Source organism: Pezoporus occidentalis, unplaced genomic scaffold, assembly GCF_034315485.1.
Source record: "Pezoporus occidentalis ecotype Australia unplaced genomic scaffold, CSIRO_AGI_Poc_V1 ctg193, whole genome shotgun sequence".
Lineage (NCBI taxonomy): Eukaryota > Metazoa > Chordata > Aves > Psittaciformes > Psittacidae > Pezoporus > Pezoporus occidentalis.
This window is the reverse complement of record NW_026913782.1, coordinates 677760-696462: the sequence shown is the minus strand read 5'-3', so window position 1 is coordinate 696462 and position 18703 is coordinate 677760. Positions and strand designations below refer to the sequence as shown.

General features: G+C 36.5%; 1 protein-coding gene across 10 annotated transcripts in view; it reads left to right on the top strand.

Moving 5' to 3' along the window:
• Window positions 1–18703, top strand: part of ULK4 (unc-51 like kinase 4) — a 198949-nt gene that overhangs the window by 28059 nt on the left and 152187 nt on the right. For all 10 annotated transcript variants that reach the window (XR_009964477.1, XR_009964476.1, XM_062617176.1 and 7 more), the window contains 3 exons: window positions 9824–9931; window positions 11927–12010; window positions 17329–17490. Coding sequence is in view for 8 of the 10 variants with exons in the window: in XM_062617176.1 (XP_062473160.1) it covers window positions 9824–9931; window positions 11927–12010; window positions 17329–17490 (354 nt within the window). In the remaining 2 variants the exon portion in view is untranslated. The remainder of the gene's footprint in view (window positions 1–9823; window positions 9932–11926; window positions 12011–17328; window positions 17491–18703) is intronic.

Genomic DNA, 18703 nt, shown 5'->3' with positions numbered 1-18703 from the left:
TATATGTGATTTCTATCTGGCAGTAGCAGTAAGTGTTTTTAGGACAGATTTGTTTCTGACTTTTTTCATTGAATTGCCCTTTACAAATCTGAATCATTTCATCTCATTTATTCCTAGTTATCTGAGGAAAACACCTAAACTTAAAGATATTATCTTTGTATTTAGATTTTGAAACTGGTTGTTAAGGAACTAGGTTCTATTAAAAAAAAAAACAACAATTCTTTCTTTCCAGGAAGCTTGGAAAGAAAAATCTGCATATTCTTACACACAGGTTAGGGAGGCTTGCTTCCGTGTGTATCTAATTTGGCTTATTTGTTAAAAGAAGCTCGTGTTCTTTCCTCTGTGTGAATAGATTGGGCATTCTGCCATGTAGGAAATATGAAATTTCACGTTCAGTCTTTTATCTTGGTGAGAGATGATAGTTACCTCACAATGCCTCTGTGCTGGGAAGCAGTATCCTCCTGTGTCTGGTAGGAGACAAGCCATCTCCACCTATCAGGTCACTCTCTGCCTGTCCTTTCAAAGGCAAAAATCTGGTCCTTTTCCTTCCCCTTTAAAAATTTGCTAATCGTGAATATTAGTTTCACACTATGACCTAGGTAGCTCTGCCTATTTTTTTTCACAGGCCTGAGTCCTCCACTGCCCTTACTGAATGTTTAAAGGGCTCAGAGAACCTGTTACAGACTTCATGTTCCTTTGCAAAGCCTTTGACTTATGGAATGCCATGGCCTAAATAATAAACTAAATTCATCCAGATTGAAACTCCATGTAATGGGAGCCTGTATATTTCTGATTTTTTTTGAAGTACAATTTGGTGGTTGTCTTCTGCAGTTTTAAAGCACCTGCATCATTACGGGTGTAGTTTAATGACCTCTGAACTCATACGTAGGCTCTACCTATGACCTCTGAACTCATACGTAGGCTCTACCTAGTCTTTGGTCTAGGCCTGCAGTTTGTTGTCATTCAGATTCATACACAGTACCAATTTGAAGTCATGTTCCTAGTTTATCTCTCATAACTCTGTTTCTAGGTCTGTCCACATCTGCCCGTGTTGTAAAGAGATTGAAATAAAAATGGTTTCATTTGGCCATTTATTCCCAAGCTTTTAGTTTTAATTTTTTTTTTAATTGGAAAATATCTTTTTAAGTCTGCTCGCAGATGATCATAATTTTTGTGTTTCCTCTAAGGGCACTTTCCTTGTTTTGCTCTGATGCCTCTATGTGTAAAAACCAACCAAGCAAAACTCACCTCAGTGAAAATCTGTAGGCAAGAGGTGGAAGCTGCAGCAGAATGTGTGCGTGAATATTTATACATGTGCACACATGCAGATGTCCACTGTTTTGTAAAGTGATTAATCCAGAAGAATAATTTCAAGGTTTTCATCAGGATTGACACAATACTTTTGTAACAGTGAGGAAATTCCATTTAAGTTTTTTGAGTGATTTTTACTTTCAACTTCTGTGGTAAATGTGTTCTGTTTATTTTTCAGCAATATGGTCCATTCATTATAACCTGTATACTTGCCTGGGGCATGTGGCAGGAATGCAAACAGATCAATGATCAGTATTTCTTAGGTAATTGAACCTCTGCTGGCAGAAAGTCATGGTGTGTTTGAGAAAAGTTCTTCTGAGTTAAGAAACAGAAAATGTAGATATAATTAATGACAATGGATCTGTCAAGCATGACAATTCTGGATTGTTGGAGAAATAGTAAGACCTTTTATCATACTTGAAGAAAGATGCTTTATTGCCCTCCCCTTCAAAAAGTTAATTTTATCAATCCAGTTAATTTGGTTTGCTTTATGTTTAAAGTCTAAACCAAGTTGGTAGTAGAAAACAAAGAGATTTTCAGCTAGGGAACTGAAAACTTGCATTACTGATTGCAGGATTAAATCATTTTTTTGCATTTTTCTTAGGTAAATTGCCTGACCAAAGCAAAAGCTGTACCCTTTTAACAGATGCTTAATTGCTTGACACTGTTTATTCTGCTTTCCTTGAGAGATGAAATAGTACATTTTTGCATTAAAATTATATCATTTGTGCTGCTAGTATATCTCTTTGCAATAGTCTTCCATTTAGTTAGCTCTTATGATAGTAAAAGTGCTGAGTTTGGTTTGGGTTTTTTCCTACAAGTCTGTTATGTTTGGGGTAATGAAGAGCAATGCCCTAGGATCCCTTTCTTCATTGAATAACTGTCTACGTCTCTGGCAAGTGAAAAGCTATAAAGCTATCTGGCAGACTTTTGTCTGTGTTTTCAATATTTCATTCAGGATTCTGAGCATTATTTATATCCTCCTTAATCAGTGTTATGAAATACGGCAGGGGGTTGCAACTGGATCATCTTAAGGTCCTTTCCAGCCCTAACCATTCTGTGTCAGTGTTCTCCTTCACCTACTTGTATCATAAATACAATAGTGACCTGGACTATTAAGCTCCAGAGAGAAGCTTGTTAAGGGAGAATGAAGGGTACCGTGGTAGGGGAAAAGACAGGCCCTCAATTCCCATCCATGTAAAGAGTTCAGGAAATCAGTGAGCATACAGATGCTCTCTTGGAGTTAAGAGAAAAAATGGCTTCCCATCAAATGTTACGATTTTAATTCCCACCCCACACTGCTTCTGGGGACTTTCTGGCAAAGACAGAAGTGAACACTTTGACTTGGGTCTAGTTCTTTTTTATGCTTATTAAGTGTATTGTTTGTAGTTGGGGGAATGAATTTGCCTTTAGTATTACTATTTATACTATTATAACTTATCATAGCTATTATGTTTATACTATTAAAATTTTTTATATTCATTATTTCAGAAGTAAACTTACTTGTATGAGGAAAGTAGAACACTAAAATCAACTTCCATTTTGGAGTTGAACATTGGGTGGGAAGTTACCTTTGTTGTTCTGTATGGGTGCTTGAAACTGATGTGCAACTTGGGTGTAAGATTGTGTATTGAAGTCGATTATGTATAGAATAACACATCCTACATCAGAGAACATTTTAAAGGGATTCCTCATAATTGGTTATATTGATGGAAGTGCTTCATGTCACACCAAACAGCTTGTCAGACTATTTTCAGTTTACATGCTTTCCTGTAATAACAGATTTTTGTTGATTGTAACCATTTGATATCTTTGCCCATCTCTATTGTAATATTTGTGCAACACAAGCTGTGAGATTTCTGTTTGAAGTGTAATGTGACTTCGTTTTCTGGACCTGTGGCCCTTCCCACTGCATTTCTTTTTAAAGTGGGAAATGTTTCCTGTTTCATTTGCTCTTCTTTAGGCCTTTCATTTTTATAGCACTACATAGTCATTTGCCCTTTCACAGTTATCTACTGCTAAAGAAACATAATTATCTCACAAAAGTACTGTTAAGTAATGACTTCTTTAACACTAATATTTGAAGCTTAAGATCTCAATATTTTACCTGTTAGGAAAAAAACAATTATCATGTAGAATTTAAAATGCAGCTGTTTAAATTTTATTGCATGACATTCTATAATTCCTTTCTTTATTTAATTCCATTCTCTGCATTCTAATTTAAATGTACAGCGAGGAATACAGTTTTAAGTCCTACTTAGTTAAAATTTATAGCTAAAAGAAATATCTTTTGCACTATAAAATAATCACTTTCTAAATTACTTTCTATTATACTTTTTATACTTAAATTCTATGGCAGTCAAATAAGTTGACATGTTTTAAGCTGTATATTCCTATGTGCTTGATGATTCCCAGGTAGTTTTTACAGATGAGTAACTCCCATTGAAGGGAGTTTTACATGCATTACAATTGTAGAATCAATAATTTCTTTTCATGGGATAATGTTAACAGGAATTATGTCTAGCGAGGACTAAATTTGCTGCAAAAATCTGAGCTATATCATCTCTTATGTTCCATTTCAGAACTGGAAATATGCGAAGAAATTTCTGCTGTGAAATTTCTACCTACTAAGAAACAGAGCTTGACCTAATAGTACTTACTGTTAAAGCATAAATGTCAAGCTGATAAGTAATGCTTATAGTGTCAACATGTCAGCTGCATAGAAAACTCGTATAACCAATGATATGTGTTTTATCTTTTCTATCCCTAAGTCTATCAGTTTCATGTTTGCCCGAGAGCAGAGGTTGTTATTAAGCAGATGTGTAAGAGGAGAAACTAATACTTCATGGATTTATTTGTGCAAACCATTCTTTCCTAGGGCTGCAAAGGATTAAGCCTGCAAACTGCTTTGATTTGAAAGGCAGCTGGAGGATTCGTGAATAGGATGTGCCTTTTTGGTTTGATCCTAGGGTGATAAGCAGTTTCAGGTTAACTTCCAGAAGAATATGGTGATCATGTGAAGTGTACCACATATTTGACAGCTCCCTTTATTATGTGTGTACTGTGCAGTGGGAAGCTTTGTTTTTCTGACTGTTGTACTGTGTGGGTTTTTTGCTGAACTAATTTCAGTTTGTCCCTCCTCTGGAATCACTTTCCTGAGGCTTTAGAATATACTTATGGCATGTTCTATACGTGCATAGAATAATTTTGCCTTTATTGGTTGTAATTGAGAATCTAGACTGAAAATATTCTATGATTTCTAAGAGCATTTTGGCTTTATTCATCCACAGAGCAAGACAAATTGAATATTAAATATTTTTTTCCTTAAACCAAAAAAAAAAGGCAAGACAAAATCGAATCCGGTACAGGAACATTATGGTACATTGCTACTATTTTCACAAAACTAAAGGCGGCTATATTGCAGCAGTAAAAATGGAAAGAGTCAGCCTGACAGTGGTACTAAATGAATGTGATGTTAACAAGTAAACTGTCAGCCAGTTACCTTTGGGAATATACCCTTAGCTTTCTTGGTAAAGCCTGTACTCTTGAGAGCACTGAGAACTGTTTCACACAGAGGGGAAAAAAAATCCAAATATTCTAAAGCCAAGGAGCATTTACTGCCTGCAGTTTCCTCTCTCTATTTAAAATTAGGTAGCTAAATCCATACGTAGAAAATGCAGTTGGGTTGCTTGGGCAGTCCATACTTTTGCAGCTAACAAGCAGATCTGTCAGTTAATTCCAGAATTGGCTTGCAGCTGGCTGACTTAAACTTCATTTCATAAAGGCTGCCTTTTAGCATGTTCACCTCTTCTTTGTTTCTATCACAGAGTTTAAACACAAATCCTCAGTGTAGGAGGGTGTCTTCTGATACCTATTAGAGTAATCTCTGAGCTTTTTCTATGTGTAGTACGTTCAAAATGTTTTCATATATGTATTCTGTTTAAAAAGAAATGAGTTTGTACCACAGCCTTTTGGTCAGTTTTAGGTTGCTTCTAGAGGTTTCAAAACAAAAGCCACCAATAAATAATTTTATTATTATTATTTTTTTATTCTTGCTTAGTTTGGTAGAAATTTGAGAGGAGGTTTCAAATGATTGCAGGGAAGGAGACAATGCTAAAATAATAGTCTCAAATGCTTCTTTTTTCTTGTGTTATGCTACCCCAGTTTTCATAAAGCCAATAATTTGGTTTTAATTTATTTTTGACACTAATAATTTCTTTTGAGCCAACCAACTTTGCATCTGTGCGAGTTGTACAGTTTGCTCAGTGAAGTGTTTAGCTCTTGCAACTAAGAATGAACCTAAAATAGAGCCATTTTCCCATCTTGTTTGCTCTTGCAAATTAATTAAGTTCTAGACTAGTGACAGGAATAAAAAATCCAGCCTTTTCCTCTAAAGCACATTCTCACTTGACTGACACAATTAAGCTACAACATGTTTTTGTGATAGAAATTGCACACTTGTGATCTCTCAAAAGCCTCGTTTCCTGCTGCCTTCTGACAGTGTCTTCTAAAAGGCACTCAAACCAGGCTTAGCGTTAGGCAAGAGCAGTTGTATGTTGGTTGTAGCCCTAGCTTTTCCTCTGAGTACCAGCCCTTTCAGCTACCATCTGGGGAAAAAGAAAAGGGATTTTATTCTGAAACACATTTTAGAAAGAATTCTGTAGAGAAGAAGGGAATTTCTAGCCGATGTGTTTGTGGTTTGCATCTTCACTGAGAGGGATGAAGGAATTTGCAATAATCAGTTAAAGGGAACTAATTTTAAAGAATATTTATGGAAAATCCTCAAAGCCTATAGAACTTCTTAAAATATGAGAAATTCTGTGTAGAATTACTCAATCTAAAATATCCCACGTGGATATTTTCTTCATGGACATAGGTCTTCAAGAGCGTCATCAGCATGGCTTCTAAATCAAGTGGATACCAGGCCACTGCTTGGAAGCAGAAGATGATGACTTAGAGTAACTTCACACGGAGTTATAAAAAGAATAAAAATCCAGAGATGTGATATTCAGAAAAGGCATGGATGGATGGTAGAAACCTGCATATACTGGTGACAGTTACATGAAGGGAAACAAATGGGAAGAGAATAAAAAAAGAAAGGAAAAAGCCCTCTTCCTGCCAAATACTGTTCTGTGAAGACTGGTGTCCTGGGTTCAGCTGAAACCAGTACAGCAGGTTTCTAGTTCCAGTTTCATCTTTTGGTGTAAAGCAGCTCCAGCTGATTGCCACTGACAGCAGTTTTGAAGGCAGAATTCTTTATAATCTAGGGACTCTGTTTTCTGGATTCTTGATCAATCTTTTTCTTTCTTACCATTGACAGAAACAAAACCAGGGTATCTCTCCTGTTTGAAGCAAATGTTTTTACCTGGTTCTGCCTGCCATTAAAAAGCTTCAGACTTAAGGGCTTGGGTGAAAATCAGATATATTCATTAACATCTGCAGCTAAGGTCATGTAATAATCTGTCAGGACAGACCAGGAGAAGAAAAAACCTTTTCATTATACAGAAAACAGAACCCCCCCAATCCCACAAAAAAACAAACCCCAAAGCTTGTAGACTGTTCTTTTAGTTGCATTTTGATTTGTTAGCAAATACAACAGATCCGTAACTTAATTGCTACTATTTGTGTCTGACTTAAACCCTTTGAGATCTTGAGTTGATTCCAAAGCAAATTGTTGGAGCCTCCTTTGGTAGTTCATGGCATCTAGTTGGCTAAGGTTTGCTAAGACCTCTTCCTACAGCAGTTCAATGAAAGTTGAAAGCGTAGAGAGTTTTCCTGATGAACCAGTTTTGTGTTGTATTCCACCTGGAAAAGTGTCACACATCCATCTCCTCTAGAATTCCTCTAGGGAGCAATATAAATTCTATATCTGCATAAATTGTGCAATACATATTGATTTGCTTATCTTTTTTTCTACATTCTGGGCCACACTAGTACCATAGAATAGAATCATAGAATAGTTAGTGTTGGAAAGGCCCTTATGATCATCTAGCTCCAACCCTGCTGCCATGGGCAGGGGCACCTCACACTAAACCATGTCACCCAAGGCTTTGTCCAACCTGGCCTTGAGCACCGCCAGGGATGGAGCATTCACAACCTCCCTGGGCAACCCATTCCAGTGCCTCAGCACCCCTCCAGTAAAGAACTTCCTCCTTATATCCAATGTCCATTATATATCCAACGTTCCTTATATACCATGTCCATCGTCTGTTGGTCAGACTTCCCTTCAGACCTCCTCATTCCATGACCCAGTTTATTGTACTGAACACAACATCTGCAAGACGCGAATACTTCAGTGATTCAGACCATTTCTTTTTGTATCTGGACACCGTAAAACAGTTTTGCAAAAGTATCTGTTTCCATCTTGCCACCCAGCTCTTCAGTCTCAAGCCACTTGTTTAATGCAGGGTATTTCACCAGCTTTCACTGGGGTGCAGTGAATCACAGGTACATGAGAAGGGAGGTAGGCAGCATGCTTTAGATGTTCAGGGAAGGTTGCTCACCTTGATGAGTACTTGGTATAAACATTAGTCTAGTTTCTTTTCTGGTTAGTGGCAGTGTAAGCACAGGGTACTTTCTTAGCCTAGTGGGTGCTTTCCTCCAAGGAAAGTGAGATTGCTTTGGCATTTACTTGCCTGTGGTATGTGACATGTGTGTACTCACAAGAAAATGAACTGAAAAGTAATTTCCATTATGCTTGAGGCATAGACAGTTTTTATCACTGTAAAGGTTTGCAGAATTACAAATAGGTTTTAATTTCCACTGATGCTTGCTGACAGTTATACTAATAGATCAAAGATGGAATAATACTGTGAATTGTACATTGCCACTTTACATCTGAAGGTATAAAATACTTCCTCTTTTCAAATATGCTGTAATTTTCACTTACAGACTCCTAAAACTGCAGAGAAACTTCTAGATACAGCTTGAAATGGGTTGGAATCTGCTACAGATAATGTATCAACTCTGCACGCCATTGTTGTAGATAAAGATAATGAGTATTCAGATGTGAATCTTTCTTCTTTCTTTTCCTGACAGGACTATAGTATACCCATCCAGTTTGACAGCTAGTGCAAAATGTGTAGGCAATTTATTAAAGTTCAGCTGCTTTTACCAGACACTGCAGGACTTTCTGTTCATTGCTATTTACTTCTCTGACAGGAAAAACATAGGGAAGTTGAAGAGAAAAACAAGTACATAGTTAAGAAGGAGACTTTATTCCTCAAACTATGTAGTTAAAATGAATTAGGTTTTTCTGTTGTGTGTTTTTCCAGGTGATGTACTTTCTTTACCTAAAATTTATACCACCTTTTAATGTTGAATCAAAATCTTTGGGCAGAGTCTTTTTTTATGTCTTAAATTTTTCCTTATGAAAGGATAAAAGAATATTTAAATCTTGTGGGGATTAGAACTAATCTGTGCACATGATGGAGAAGGAAACAGCTTGCCTCCCTCCTTTTGGGATATTTAAAAGTGTTCTCAAAATTCTATATTCACAAATAGTTTATAGTACATAACATTAAGTGTGTTTTATGAAAGTATTTGTGTGTATATATAATTACGCTTATAGATGATCACAATCTACTGTAATATAGAATTACAACTTCCTATTTCATAGCTTTTGTTGCAGAGGACATGTGAAGGTCTTCTTAAGTTTGGTTAATGGGGCATTCTGCCTGTTCAGTATGTGTTGTATTCCATGAACCCCCGTGTCGTGCACTAGGATAACATATGATTACTTCAGTGTGTTCAGTGAATAGAGGGAAATCATAGGGCAAATCTCTATGCTCTGTAGAGAAGAAGAGGCCATTATATGATTATGGCAGATACAGACTTGTACTTGAGCAACCATAAGCATTTAAAAATAGTGAGTATCCTCTATAAATTAATGAGTCCAGCATTAAAGGTTAGGATGAAATCTGTTCCATATGTGTATGGGAAAGTGATTCCTTACTAGGTCACCTGCATAAGATGAGTGAGGATTTTCAATTTCTCTCCACTCCCTCAATATAAATACTATAAACACATATATATAAATATCTCTGCTTTTCAAAAAGAAACTCCTGAAGTACAGAAAACTAGTGTGGCCTGTCCAGTGAGTTGCAGTAAACTTGGAGATCAGGAGACAAAACTTGAAGAGTTTCTATCTTCTGATTAAGACAACATTTCTCTTTGTAACCTGATGGTTTAGATCTTACAGAAACATAGAACAGTAAGTAGACTGGGAAATCTACTTCTGTCCTGAGGGAAAGGGAAGAACAGATAGCTGACAATTTGTCACCTAGCTATTCCTTATTGCATTTTTTTCCACGTTGCATATATAATCTGCTTTGTAATTACTATGTTTTCTTGTCTTTCCATGCTTACTAAATCCTTTGCAAATGGCTCTTTATTGTAAGTTTAGACTAAATCAGTAAGATGGCATTTCAGATAAAGCTTGTTACCTTTAACAGTACATTTTGCTTGCGAAAAGATGTGTTGCTCTATGATTTATTTTTTTAATTGATTTTAGGCAATTACACTTTTAACTGAACTCATCAGAGAGAACTTCAGAAATAGCAAATTGAAACAATGCCTTCTACCAACACTTGGGGAGCTTCTTTACCTCATAGCCAATGAGGTAAGACTGTCAAATGGTCCTTACAAATTTAACAAGTGTGAACAAACATTTTGCATGCAAAAGTAGACAAAAAGAGCAAATGACTTTGCCATTTCTGTCCTCAACAATTTATTATCCTTGTATGTTCTGTGATGTTTTGCCTGTTTTAAGAAACATATTAGTGCAATTGAGGGCTTCATCTGGGATTAATTAAGTTGCATTCTTCAAGTATAGAGTTTTAACTTCATAAACCAATTTAATACATCACCATAATGACTGCTGGCCTCCAAGGGGCAGATCTAAGGGTTAGAACATCTTAGCTAGAGGCTTCAATTAAATAGGGTTTATCAGCCCAGCCTGTGATACCAATCTGTTGATATAACGAGTCCATATTAGATCTTATTCTAGCATGTTGGCGTTCACAACATTATGGAAAACAAAATGGAGCAATCCTGACTAATTTTGAATGCAATTACAGTAATTCCTGACTAGAACTGATTTAAACCTTCAGTCTAGAACTAGTACATTCACATTAAATATAAACAGAGGTTATTTGTATTAAAAAAATACTGTCAGTGGTAGGAATTGGAAGAGGAGTTCTTCTAAACCCTCACCTTTATTTTACTTATTAGAAGAGTAGAATACTTCCTTTTACTTATTAGGAACAAAAGTGACTTCAAAGAGAAAAAGCCTAACCCTAGCTTTTCTGAAGCCTTTGTAGTTAACAGCATCATCTAATTGCTCCGAATGCTGTCCCGTTAACAGTCTGTGAGGTCACTTGATAAAGGAATGAAAGTACCAAATGGATTTGTGTTTTGCCTTACTATAGTTATGGGTTTGTGATGATCTTCTGTGTTTTATTGTCCTCATGCTCTCCCTCCTTTGCATGTTCCACAAAATGTAGTGGTTGCTTTGTTTTTTGTAGGTTAATGTGCCCTGCTTTAATTAAATGCCTGACATTATCACTCCTGTATGTTGTATTACTGTAGGCCACTCAGAACTCATGAAATTTAGAAAGTGTAATTGCGTTTTGCATTGTTAACCCCCACCTTGCCCATTCTTTGCTTTTCAGTATCAGCACTTACATAGAATGCTAAGAACAATTTGCTAATATAACCAGTAGAGTTCAATAAATGTCAAATTTCTGAAGAAGTTGCTGCTTGTCATTCTTTGTCTATTTATTAAGACAACCTGCACATGGCCTATCATCTTCCCACCATCCAATGCCTATTATTCTTCACTTTCCCAAAACAGGCTATTTTTTCCAGTTACTAATACCTGTGTTAGATATGGAGGTGTTAGTTAAATCTTAATGATATCCAGATGTCCTTTTTTAAACTTGTAGTTTTACAGGGGACTATTTTGGGGTGGGAAGTGGAGTTCATTAACTCCAAATGGAAGAATTAAACCCTTGATTCAACTAGCAGTGATTTAGCCTCTCTAACAGGGGGATTTCAAGGAAAATACATAAAAATTATAGAACAATGTCGATAGGTACTGATGGGTATAGCACAGAGTAAGATTAAATAAATGCTTTTTATCTCCTTGTATGAGTTGGAATCTTTTTTTTTTCCCAAAGTAAATTTACAAATTAATTTCATCTGTTTGGTTAATTAAACCACATTTAAAGAGAAGCTCAGGTAAAGCACATTTAAAGAGAAACTCTTAATAATTAGCTGTCTCTGGAGTAATTGAAATGATTGAGAGTGCAAGAATATTTGGCGGGGGGAGGTGTGAATTAGTGAGAATCGATGAAACCCAGAAATATTAGGACAAATTCTGTTGCGGATTTTGGAGACTACTCAAATCATCTAATAAAATATTAATTTCTGTGCTGCACATGAAATAACATTAAATAGTAGTACTGCCCTGTAATTGCATACATTGTATAGCGTCTATTAATTTGAAATGTTTCTAATATGAACCTTATTAAGAAGCTTTTACCTGTTTTTTATGTGACTGAGATTATTGTGATTTTTTTTGATTTAATCATTTGTGCCTTTGGCTTCATTTCAGGAGGAAAAGAGGGAGCACCCCAGAGAATGTTGGGTTGTTCCCTCAGCTGCTTATACTGTGCTAATGAGGTGTCTTCGGGAAGGGGTAAGGCTCTTTCATTGTCCTCAATAGAATTTTTCCACTGTAATAACCCTTTAGGCATTGTGTGAGAATTGTAGCCTGCAGCACTGCAGTGCCTTGTCAATCAAGGATTGCTCTTGAATTTAAATAATCATGATAAGACCATGACCTAAGCAGGAGATTAATGCAAGAACGCAGCGTTGTTCTCTGTGCATTCAACATTTATGTATTGCTGCTTGGTTTGTTTTGGAAATAGGCCAGTAAATATAACTTACTGTTAATAAATGTGGAATTTATTAATGCTGTGGCTTTCTTTTGAGCTATTCCTGATGGATTGTACTGTCCTCTTGCAATTTATTTTTTTATACATCTTCCTTAAATCTTTGAGCAAGATTTACTTCCCGTTTTGAAGTGGCTGATATACAGTTTCTCAAAACTGAATTGTTATCCTGCTGGGTTGTTAGCATTCTTTTGAGGACAAAAAAGTAGTAATTAGTTTTATTCTCATACATGTGCTACGCTGTATTCTTCATAAGACATGGTGGTGTCTTAGCCATGTTAGAAGAAGGGAAGAAAAACATGCCTATAGTTCCAATTTGTAAAATGAAAAAGAATTGAGTAGAGGGTTTACGTTTACTGTTTGTATGAGACCACTTGACTTTATTTTTGCCCAAGGCAAAGCTCAAGGCAGAAAACATGTTGGAGGTTGCTGGAGGGGGGAAAGCAAGAGAACTATCTTTTTTTCTTCTTGTTTTGAGATCTTCATTGCCTGCAGAATGTGATTAATAGAGGAAGAGTCTAGATGCTTATTTAATGTCAAACCTTCAGGTGATCAAGTACACATGACTGTGTTTGTACTGGGGACTATTTCCAGCTCATAATGGGAGTAAGATGTCATTCTAAGGCACATTAGTGAGAAGCTATTTAATTATAAATTTAGTAATGGAAGACTTGTTCTTTCTGAATATTCAGTGTAGAGAAACTAAATTGACACATCCATAAGACACTTATTTATTCTTACAGAATGAAATCACTTCTTAGTCCTGGAACATGTCAAATTTTTCTTAGTAGTAGTTTATCTTAATATATTTCTCTTGAAAAATAAGACAGAATCAAGATATGTTTGACATGAGATAGTTTGAATTAAATTTAATTAAGCACAAGTTTAAAGTTGTGTCCAGGGTAACCAAGCACAGCCATGCATTTCTACAGTTCCTGTTAGTGAAGATGCTTGAGGTTTGTAGTAGAGGTTTAAGTACTTGTGCTTGTTTGTGCAAGTGCAGTGCAAAAGTACTAATACAAATAGGTCTGTCTCAGTTGTAGCAGCCTCAACTTGCTGGAACACCACCATGTGAAGAATCAAAAATATCCATAAACACAAAGCTACATTTCAGAATACAAGTGGAAAAATACCTTCATATATAGTCTCTTATTTCTTTTTCATGTAGCAGTTTTCTAGTTTACCGGCAGAATTGCCTCTACTATAAAAATAATAGTCTGAATCATACTCATCACCACTTCAATTTCTCCTTTGGACATCTGGTTTTTTAACTTACTGACAGAATTGCGTATAATATAAAAGTAGTGGTCTGAATCATATACGTTATCGCTTTAATTTCTTCCTTAGATATCAATTCTCCAGTTTACTGACAGAATCTTTTTTGTTTGTTTGTTTTTCTGCAAAAGGTATTTAAAATTTTATTTTCTTCTCTGAGAAAGCTTTATATTGCAAATTGTAGTCAAGACTTACTTCTTATAATCATGAATGCTCAGGACGATACAGCTTTACTTCATTGTTATGTTTGTAGTTTCTTTTTATTCTGTCCTTTAAGATTAAAGGAAGAAGTGTATGGAGGTTGATTTAGAGCAATGATGGAATACAATGTGTTGTGGTTTAAACCCAGTCAGGTAATTCGTTCGCTCACTTCCCCCCCTTTTCTTGCCCTCCCCCTGCTCTCGGAGGGACGGAGAGGAGAATCGAAAAGAATGCAACTCCCACGGGTTGAGATAAGAACAGTTTAGTAACTAAGGTATAACACAAATCACTACTGCTACCACCAATGATAATAATGATAAAGGAAATAACAAGGGAAGAGAATACATCATCTCACCACCAGCCGACCGATAACTCGCCCCCCCCCAGCCCGACCAAGCTCCAACCGATACCTCCTCCAACCCTGCAGTCTCCCAGCCCTTCCGGCTAACTCCCAGTTACATCCTGGGCATGACGTGCTGTGGTATGGAATACCTCTTTGGTCAGTTTGGGTCAGGTGTCCTGTCTCTGCTTCCTCCTGGCCTCCCCTCCTCCCTGGCAGAGCATGAGGCTCACAAAGTCCTTGGCCAAACCTAAACATCACTATCAGCTCTGTTCCCAAGCTGAAAGTCAAAACACTGCACTGCACCAGCTACCAAGAAGGGGAAAAATGACTGCTACTGCTGAACCCAGGACACAATGTTATTTCCTGATCTTTCAGCTTTCCAGTGTTTCTTTATCAGTATTATGCTTTTACTCAAATGTATGTATCTGTACACAATATAATATAAAAAGATCATAGAATACTTAAGCTTTAACTTAAATTATGCTACTTTTAGGTAGTATGTTGGCTACATAGTGACTGTATCTTCAGTGCCTCCAAAACTTCTAGTGCACTGTTTTTAACCATCAATAGAAATAGCCATTAGATTCAGTTATTTCAAATTAATATAGATTCATTGATGACTTTGATTTGCTCCCCCTCCTTGAGCTGTTACAGCACTGTCGTGGTACATAGAATCATAGAATGGTTTGGGTTGGAAAGGAACTTAAGATCATCCTGTTCCAACTCCCTGCCATGGGGAGGGGCACCTTCCACTAGAGCACATTGCTCCAAGCCCCATCCAGCCTGGCCTTGAACGCTGCCAGGGATGAGGCAGCCACAGCTTCTCTGGGCACCCTGTGCCAGCGCCTCAGCACCCTCATGGGGGAGAACTTTTTCCTCATATCTAACCTGAACTTCCCCTGTTTCAGTTTGAACCCATCACCCCTTGTCCTATCACTACAGTCCCTGATGAAGAGTCCCTCTCCAGCATCCTTGCTAGGCCCCCTTAAGATGCTGGAAGGCTGCTATGACCTTTTTCTAGCCAAAGTAGCAGGAATGTCTGGCACAAAGCATAATCATCTCATTGATGGCTGTAAGGAAATAAAGCACACCTTTAGGACCAAATGTTGTGGGGAAAAACTGTAATCGTATATTTAAATTTGTTGACATTCATAATAACTGTTATCCACTGCATAGATTATGGTTTTTAAATGGGATTATAGTGCATTTATTGTTTCTGCCTGCCTGAAGTAGTAGTAGAGTCCCAACTGGCATTCCTAGTAATCTCTTCACATGTAAGAGAGATTTAACTTAACTATTAATGTTTTAATTATGGATTTGATTTTAAAATGCATGTAGTCAGTTTGATAAATGTGTATGTTTAACTCAACTTTAAAAAAAAAGACTGAAATCCAGAAATCTGGATAATTCACAGAAAAGATTTAAAATTAACATTATTTATAAAAAGTTTGGAGAAGCTGAATTTTGGCACACGTATATGTGTATTTGTGTATTTAGGTCTTTAATAGATTGAAATGATACAATATATTGCAGTAATAAAAACTGTAAACCCTAAATCGTCTTTGGTATCATGGCTGTAAGTCAGAAGGGAGCCTACAGAAATCAGCAGAGTTTTATAAGAGAATGTAACTGGTTTAGAGGAGAACTGGGTTTGGTATTTCTTTGAAGTATTTTGAGTAGAGCTGCAGTTCGTTGGGAGAACAGGAAGGGTTAGCATGAAAATTATGAATACAGCTTGGGTTTTTTTCAACAGCATTGTGCTAGAGTTTCCAAGTATTTCTACATCAGTATCTATATTTAGAAGGCCTAAGTCAGTAGAAGAGTGGATATTGAATATATTTTTAATGAAGTCTAAATTCTCTCCTTCTGGAAGGCTTTTTGTACTGCTTTCTGAAAGGTTTCGTAGTCATTGCTCACAGTTGTTGGTGGCTCCAATTGTGAAGATAAATGTCAGAAATCCAGAGGTTAGTAGGCTAATGTGGAGATTAGTTTAAGAAAGCAATCAGTTAGATATTGTGATGATTTATTTGTGAAGCCAGGCTATGAAGTAGACTTGCTAAGTTAAATTGGTTGTCCTTATATTAAAATTGCTGAACTCAAGAATGCCTTTTAAGGCACTGTAGAAAGACTTCACTTATTCATAGTTAAAGATTGAAATAAGGTGAGGCAATGCACAGCTGAAGAACCACTAGCAATGAATCTGCCAGTTCTGTTCAGGTAAAGACTCTGCTTTTAAGTGAAAGCAGAGATACTAAGAGGAGGTGAGGGGGAGAACTCAGACAAAGTAGAGACTCTGCTTTTAAGTGATCTCTGTTAAGCATCCATTGGAGTCAGTATCAGTTTTCTTGAGAAAGAACTGCTGCTGTGAGATGTTCATGATATGCTGATGGCTCATCATCTGACATGATGTTTTTTATTCCATGGGGACATTGTAGTATGAGTAGTATTATGTAGATGCTAAGGTACATGTACAGTGGCTTTCCACAAATAATTTGCAGATTAGTGTTTGATTAGTATTATCACTAATACTTATTGATAATACTACATATTGTCATATGAAGGATTCAGAATCCCCTATGGAAATTTAAGAATTGGTGTAGTAATGGGACCCATTGGTTTATGTTATACATTGGTTAGGATTGTTTGTTACAGAAGACTATGAGAAGTGAAAGGAGTTGCATAATAACTTGGCTTGCAAGAAGGTTTTGTCTTTATCCCAGGGGGTTGTTGGTTATTCTGAATGAAAAGGGCTTAATGTAATTGTTTTTTTCCTAATGTAATTGGTTTTTTCGTAATGTAATTTTTTTTTCCCTAATGTAATTGTTTTTTTCCTAATGTAACTCCATGTCTCATAATTGTGCTATTCAGAGCCTGTTGTAATGACGAGTTTTGATACACAGGCGTTCATTCACAAAGCAGTGATCATTCAATACCTCTATCATAACAAAACCGTTGTATTTTTTCATGACGGTAATTTTGGGTGGCAATTTGGAGCTGAAAGCTTTTGTGTTAAGTTGTACTCGTGTTAAATTTCCATTGCAGTAGAAGGGAAAGTGGGGTCTGTAAACATAACATTCAGAAAGTGAAGTTTCCTGTGAAATGACTTTGGCAAGTATCAAACAAGGAAACCACACCAAGGCAATCAACATAGAATAAAACACAGACATAGGCAGTAATTTAAACTGAAATCAGAAACATTAGAAACATTTGCATATGAGTTTTCCTTTTCTCTCCTTCCTATAGGAAGATCGGGTAGTGAACCATTTGGCAGCAAAGATAATCGAAAATGTTTGCACTACTCTCTCTTGCCATGCACAAGGATTTATTACAGGAGAAGTTGGACCTATCTTGTGGTACCTTTTCACACATTCTACAGTAGATTCTTTGAAGATAACTGCTGTTTCGGTGAGGAATTCGCTTTTATGATGCAGAAATGTTGTGGGCTTTATTTTCAGAAGCATTCTGAATTGAAACTGAGATGTTTTTGAGCATGTTTACTGTATGTATGCACGGTTATATTTCAGATTACATTGAAACATATTTACAGAGTTTCTGAAATTGAAATCTGCACAGTGCTTATGAAAAGTCCTTGTGAGTCATCATTTTTTGGAACATCTGTTTTCTTATGATGGTGATCATGAGTTACGTTTGAAACATCTAATCTTTCAAATAATCAATTGAATTCTTGCAAAATTGCTGTGGGGTTTTTTTGCACGGTGTTTTACGTGAAAAATGTTTCTTCTTTTTATCTTGGACTTTTGCTCAGAAGGCGTATTTGAAATCCCTGTGTTACTTCCTATAAAATCATCAGGGTTATTCTTTGCCCTGAATTTGTAAATTAATGCAGGTGAGAAGACAAACAGAGCTATGACATGCAAGCAGGTTTGGAACAAAAAGATTTGTGAGGTAGAAAATACCTAGCAGGGCTGTGAGTTTAACCATACCCACCAATACAGGTAATAACTGAGGACTGAACAGTAAGTTGATTTATTTTAAATGAAGTGTGGTAACTGGATGCTCATTTCCTGAGGAGAGCTCAGGCTCACTAATGAGTTTACTGTTGGCTTCCCAGATGGAAAATGGTAATGTTGCTGCAGCAGCAGTATGGGCTTAGACACATCTAGCATTGAGGTAATAAAGGAGAGGGAATAAAAATATAGCTGAAGGGGTAGATGGTAGAATCAACTTATAATTTTCAAAAATATAACTATGTATTCAATATTTACCTCAGTGTGTATTTGTGGCAGAGCCTTTCCTGGGAATTAAACTGCTCAGATGCTGGGAGAATGTGTTGACCTTTTTGAACCATAAACTTATTTAGTAAAATATGCATTACAAAAGCCTTTGTTCTGTGGTACCTGAAATTCTTTGTAAAAACTTAGTCCTGGAGCTTATATGGGTAAAAATGTAAAATGTATGTTTAACCTTTATACAGATCATTTATGGCTTAAGCTTGCTTGTAAGTCTGGCTGGTTGGCTGCTTTATTCAGAAAGGCTCTTTTTGAGACTTTTACCTATTTGATCTGTGAATTTTTATGCTTGCATCAAGACTGTATATATGGTGTAAGACTGGAGATGAGAGTTGTGATTTCTCTTATATATTGAGTATCTAAACAAG